Source organism: Triticum urartu, chromosome 4 (assembly GCF_003073215.2).
Source record: "Triticum urartu cultivar G1812 chromosome 4, Tu2.1, whole genome shotgun sequence".
In the NCBI taxonomy this organism is placed as follows: domain Eukaryota; kingdom Viridiplantae; phylum Streptophyta; class Magnoliopsida; order Poales; family Poaceae; genus Triticum; species Triticum urartu.
The window spans coordinates 588784444-588790443 of NC_053025.1; the positions used below are offsets into that span (position 1 = coordinate 588784444).

The 6000-nt window shown below is 49.8% G+C and overlaps 1 protein-coding gene across 1 annotated transcript; it reads left to right on the plus strand.

The window, feature by feature from the left end:
- The first annotated feature begins 4060 nt into the window (after nt 1-4060).
- On the plus strand, nt 4061-5328 carry LOC125554296 (transcription factor MYB8-like). The gene is made up of 3 exons (XM_048717872.1): nt 4061-4344; nt 4517-4646; nt 4738-5328. Exons 1-3 carry the CDS (start codon nt 4212-4214, stop codon nt 5261-5263), a joined length of 789 nt encoding a protein of 262 aa, XP_048573829.1. The 5' UTR covers nt 4061-4211; the 3' UTR covers nt 5264-5328.
- Nucleotides 5329-6000: the final 672 nt, after the last annotated feature.

A 6000-nucleotide genomic window follows, 5' to 3' on the forward strand; every position in this document is an offset into this window, starting at 1 on the left:
TGCTCGTGAGGAGCAACCGCCAGAGGGGAAGAAGGAGGGCATCGGGGAAGCGGAGCGGAGCGGGACAAGCTAATGCGTGCATCCGTGATGCTTCGTCGAGTGACGGGACGGAGCGGAGCCCGAGTTGTTGCCCATGTTGATCCACAACCACTGCAGTGTATATCTGGCCATCCTTCGGGTCGGGCCGGGCTTCAGGCCAGGCCTACAAAAGCTCGACGCGAAAAACCTAGGCCCGAACCCGGCCCATCATGCAAAGAACCCATCGGGTCTCGGGTCAGGTCTTTTTGTTAAATTGTAAATATGACGGGCCCAAGCCTGGCCCGGCCCGGCCATCGAGCTCAAAATCTAGGCCCAGGCCTGGCCCGTGGACAAGGTCGGGTCGGGCTGCCCATGGCCGCAGTGTAATGCAGAGAGCCAACTTCTCGTTGTCACCAGCGTTCACCTCGTGAACTAAGGCGCCCCGATTGTCCTCGGTGTTGAACACGGCATCACCACTGCTGCTGGTGCTCAACATTGGGACGAAGAGGGGAGGGGAATCAACGAAGAGCGGGGTGAAGAGTGAGAGAGTGAAGTTAGGGTTTGGTCCAGTCAGGTTTATTAGTGGGGAGAAAGTAGGGTCCATGCGGGCCAGGGGTAGGCCGGACTGACCTGACGAGCGCGTTCGTGCAGCTTCATATCTGCATCATATATGGGCTGGTCTGAAGGGTGCTGGTCAGTCCGGGTGTATAGTATAGAGGTTGTTCGAGGAGGCCAATTGGGTCAAGGAAAAGTGACCGGTCAGTACAGAGAGTTCAGGTGTAGATGCTCTGTCCAAGTCAACCAGTAGCCTGGCGTCAACTGAAGTCCTGACCAGTGTTTTCTTTTGTATGCGAAAAGCGAGCACTACAAGCATGTTTGGTTGCCATCCACGTTTTGCCACATTTTTGTGCCGTAGGTGTGGTAAATTGATGCAAATGTTTGGTTGCAGTGGCATGTCACACTTTTTCAGTCACATATCCCACTTATCATAGACCCAGTTGCTAGCCAACTTTTGCCACAAACGCTGGCGACCAATTTGATCACCATAAAAACTGTACAAAAATGTTTGTGAAACTTTTGTCACAAAGGTTCCTAGCTAGCACGACTAGTCCGGCCGGCCGAAGGACGTACACGTACGGTGCCGACGGATTCGTATCCTTGCTCAGTTGCTCTCTCCCCCAACCTCTAGGTGCGTACGCGCACTGCTCTGGGTACGCCGGGACTGGTGCCAGCGATACGCCGGGGTGACGTTTCCTTTGGTTGGTGTGGGTGTGGGTGTGGTCGGGCCGGCGTGTGCAGCACAGCAGACGGCCTATCTTCATCGATCCCGGCCGCGTGCTTGTTTCTCTGGCAAACGAACGAGCGTCGTTCAGCGACGTCCGTGTACGCATTCTTATCCATCTACCTCTACTGGCAACGATGGTTCGCCGCGAACGGACGTGAGAACAACCCGGCCGGCCGGGGCGAGGGGAGGGGAGGGGTTGTTGGACCTGCAGCTGACGGCGATGCCCTGTTACCGTCGGCCATGCCCTTTTGGGCTTTGAAGGCAACCCAAGGAGTTAGGCCCGTGTCCTGCCGCTGTAGGAGTGGGTGCTGGTAGGTGCATTCAAGAGTCTTTTCACGTAAGTTTCCTGGTCCTTCATGGCCAAGGTTTTTTTTCCTGATAAAACTTCATATCTATCCATCGACTGTCAAAGTATAGAAGACCCTAGAAGCATAAAAAAAGAAATTGAAGGTCCATAGCCCATTTAGCGACGAACACAATTACTGGAGCGAGCCGAAAACGCGCCGCCGTCAACACCCCTCCCTCACCGGGGCCGGGCAGACCTTGTTGTAGTAAGTAAGAAAGTTGTCGTACAAAGATCACATAGGATAAACACACCAGAACAACAACCACTGTCGATGAAGAAAAACACGTTGATCAAGAAGATCTAACCTACACACACATACGCAGACGAATGAAGAACGGATTCAAGCGGATCCATCGAAGACAAACGCCATCCCCCGGCGGTGCATCCCACCCCCCGACGATGCTGGAAGCATCGTCGGGCGGGGGCTAGGCGAGGAGAATATTGTCCTATTTTCAGGGAGCAATCGCCTGCTTGCCTTTCTGAACAGGACACAAACCCTAAACGGATACAAAAAGGCACCTACAATTGAAATTAGAGCCCTCCCACTGGTAAGGATCGAGATCCACCATGCCTCTCATGGCCTAAAGCCGCAACAGACAAGATAGATGTGTGTCGCACCGACATGGGGCGAGCAGCCCTAGCTGCCTTTGAGTTGCTAGAGCACAACCAAGGGTACGCGTGCGTAAATTAAAGTTCTAGCGGTGTTCATGACATTGTGTTTTTTTACCATATAAGTACAGATGTGTATTTTCTGCAAGTCCGGTACATTTGATCTTGCGGAACTCGGGTTTGTGTCCTCGTATGACCTTTCTTTCGAATCCATTGAGTTATAATTTGGTCCTCGTATATGTGATGCAGCTGTCTCCTCCCTAAGAAAAGCCTAGGGTTTCTTTGTCTTCCGCCGGCGCCATCGTCCTTCTGCCATGTTTTCGGTGGCCTTAGGGCCATGGCGTTATGGTGGATCCCGGCCCTTACCGACGGGAGGGCAATGTTTTCAGATGTTACTTTGAGTTTTGTTAGGCTTTGTGTCCTGTTCAGGAAGACGAGATGGTGGTGGCTCCTTGAAGATGAAATAAGATTTTTCGTGTCTAGCCCCCGTCCCAATGGCGTGTCTAGTATCGTCGTTGAGCGAGTGAAGGTGTGCCTCCTATGGATCTGTCCTTGGTAGATTTGCTCGGATCTGGTCGTAGTTCGTCTACCTTCGTGTGTCTTCAGATTGGATCATTTTGATCTATGCTACTCTTCATCGACGGGGGTTTTTGTTCTGCTGCGCTAGTCCTATGGGACCTTAGCATGACGATTTTTCGACTGTCAACGAAAATAAGTTTTGCCCGACTCCGATAAGGGAGGGACGACGGCGGCGCGCCTTCGATTCGCTTCAGTGCTTGTAGTCGTCGCTGGGATGTTTATGGATCTGGATGTAACTTTTATTATCTCTCGTATTCGTTGTATCCAAGATGAATAGATCAAAACATTTCTTGCAAAAAGAAAATAATTTGGTCCTCGTACGACCTATCTTTCGAATCCGCTGAGTTATGTTTTGGACTTAGGGACCTCTTCCCTGCACTATAGTGAAGATCATGTAGTCCGACATCATGCACTTGAGGGAATCATCCCCAGACAATGTCCGTTCATCGCTCATGATTCCTATCTTTTGGAACAGATGACTTATGTGCTCTCTAGAACATTTATTGATACTCCCACTGTTTCATAATATAGTGCATATAATTTTTTTGAGAAGTCAAACTTTAGAAACTTTAACTAAATTTATAGAAAAGACTATTTATATCTAGAACACTAAATATATAAAATATGAGATTATGCCTTATAATGAATCTAACGATATATGATTGACAGTCTATATGTAAATTCTTTTCTCCAAAATCTAGATCAAAGATTGTTGACTTGTACTATTAGGTTTAGAAGGAATGTAAGAGGAGTCTCGGCAGTAGCTTGGCAAGAACTGCAAGATCTATGTGCTAATTAATGTAGTCTTATTTGAGGAACAGGGATACATGTATCTAGACTTTAACTAATTCCGGTCAACTTTCTATTAAATCCATGTATCGTATGCTTTGGGCCGTACATGTTAGATGTCCTGTTACAAAAATTGATTTGCTAACATTCCACTTAAAATTGAAGTGCTTTTGTGGCTCATGTGTAGGAACGGTACATGGACTAAAGATAATCTCTCTAAGAGAGGTGGACAGGAAATGAAAAATATCGTTTATGTGATCATAAAGCAATATGAAGGAAAAAGTGCTAGTCTTTTCTTTTCTCAAGGAAGCAGATGTCAACAATGGTGCTAGTCTTTTCTCCAGGAAAAAAAAAGGCACGCACCACGGAAGAAAAACCCTGATGTGTCCTTCCAACGAGGAGGGGTTGGAGCATTAATTGGGAGATACCTAATATCTATATATGGAGTAGTGATAAACACAACGCCTTGGTCGTCTCCTCCGCCAGCTTCCAACAAGCTATCGGTCTGCTGCTCTGCCTACACCGCCGCGCCGATAGGATAGCTGAGCTGAAGAGCGGCATTCTTGTTCGGCAGCTGAGCGTGGCATGTCGAAGGCGCCGCGCGGCCCCAGGAAGCCGGCGACGAGAGGCCCTTGGTCGACGGAGGAGGACGCCAAGCTGACGAACCACATCGCCAAGCATGGCCTCGGCCGCTGGAGCGACATCCCCAGGCTAGCAGGTATACTGTGTAGAGAGTGTGCACAGTAACTCGCGTCACGGTCGATTGTATAGTGCTAACACATCTGATTTTATCATGCTCTGTGTGTGCAAGTCCGAATCGCTATGCTAGCTACTCCTAGTTTGATGGAATTATCCTTTGAGTAATTGTGTTGTATGGTTGCAATTAATAGGCATTGAGAGGGGCGGGAAGAGCTGCCGGCTGAGGTGGTTAAACTACCTCCGGCCGGACCTGAAGCGGGCCGCGCTCTCCCAGGAAGAGGAAGATCTCATCATCCAACTCCACTCCATCATAGGCAACAGGTACATGCATACTCATCCGACTTAGCAAGGCGGATTGATTGAGGTTGTTCATTTCATCATTGACGAGGAAATTCATGCATGGGATGGGCAGCTGGACTCTGATCGCGGCGTGCCTGCCGGGGCGGACGGACAACGGGGTCAAGAACTTCTGGAACGCCTCCATCAAGCACAAGCTCCGCCGGCGTGGCATCGACCCGGACACCCACGAGCCGGTGGTCGACGAGGGCAGCAGGAACGGCGACGCCCAGTACATCCTGCCATCCCACCTTGAGGCAGGTAGCAACGCGTGCAGCCATGGAGCCCTGACGCTGCCGGACTCCATCACTCGCTACGTGGACACGGACCCGCTGCAGCTCCAGCATGGCGTTGTACTTGTACAGCCGGCGGTGTCGAGCTCCAGCACGGTGGGCTCTGACCCGTCCGGCTCCGGCTCCGACACCGGCGAGCAGTGGAACAACCTCGTAGACGGCAGTCAGCTGTTCGATCTGACGGAGAGTAGCACTACTACTACTACCAAGTCGGGCACCACCAACCACGCCTGCTCCCATCGCCGACTGGAAGCTGGTTGGAGCTGCTCCGCGAGTACCTTGAATGGCTCGGTTTCGTATTGGGTGTAGTATACTTACTTATATCGGTTGGTGCTTTTTCGGGGGAAAAAATAACGGCAGGTGCTTGAACTGAACTGACTAAAACAATGTCGTCAACGGCGGCGAGCAATCTATTACCGCCGCGCGTGCGCGCAATACTAGACTCACGGGGTGCATCCGACGGACCTTTACGGGGTGGCCAACGTGCCCTCTCATAATTCGCCCTCCCTAATTTTCACTGATGGGCTCGCTGCCCTTAATTAAATCCTAGCCATTAATACTTAATCAACCCCGTAAAATCCAGTAAACACCCCGTGAGTGTAGCATTGCTCTATCCGTACGACCGTACGTGCCATATATCCGTCGCTGCTTATTGTTAAGAATTAATTAACACCCATTGAATAGGAATAATCTTTGTTTTCCCTTCAAGGCCTCTTCCAATGCATTGATGCTTAAAGATGAGGTGTTAAGTGCATAAAAGAATGTAGCAACTAATCTCTCAATGCATTGTCGCTTAGCTTTTGTAGCTAAGCTTTCCTCATATAATTGTTCGTTGAGCCCCGCTTCGATACACTCCCTACTAAATGTATAAATGGTAAAATTGACCTTTGCTAAATTGTACCTAATTTCATACGTATGATGGGTCGCCCTCTTGGTTTACATCCACCCGCTGTAACCAAGTGGGACAGCTGACTTGTCGTGCCTAGTTATTTTTTTATTCTTGTTGTTGGCATCTTCTAAGTTTGGTTTTCTTCTTCTTTTTTGTT

Excerpts from the sequence above, each read along its gene's own strand:
- LOC125554296 (XM_048717872.1), top strand. The coding sequence starts at position 4,212 with ATGTCGAAGGCGCCGCGCGGCCCCAGGAAGCCGGCGACGAGAGGCCCT. Across the intron at positions 4,345-4,516 it reads CGACATCCCCAGGCTAGCAG|GCATTGAGAGGGGCGGGAAG; the intron begins GTATACTGTGTA and ends TGCAATTAATAG. Across the intron at positions 4,647-4,737 it reads CACTCCATCATAGGCAACAG|CTGGACTCTGATCGCGGCGT; the intron begins GTACATGCATAC and ends TGGGATGGGCAG.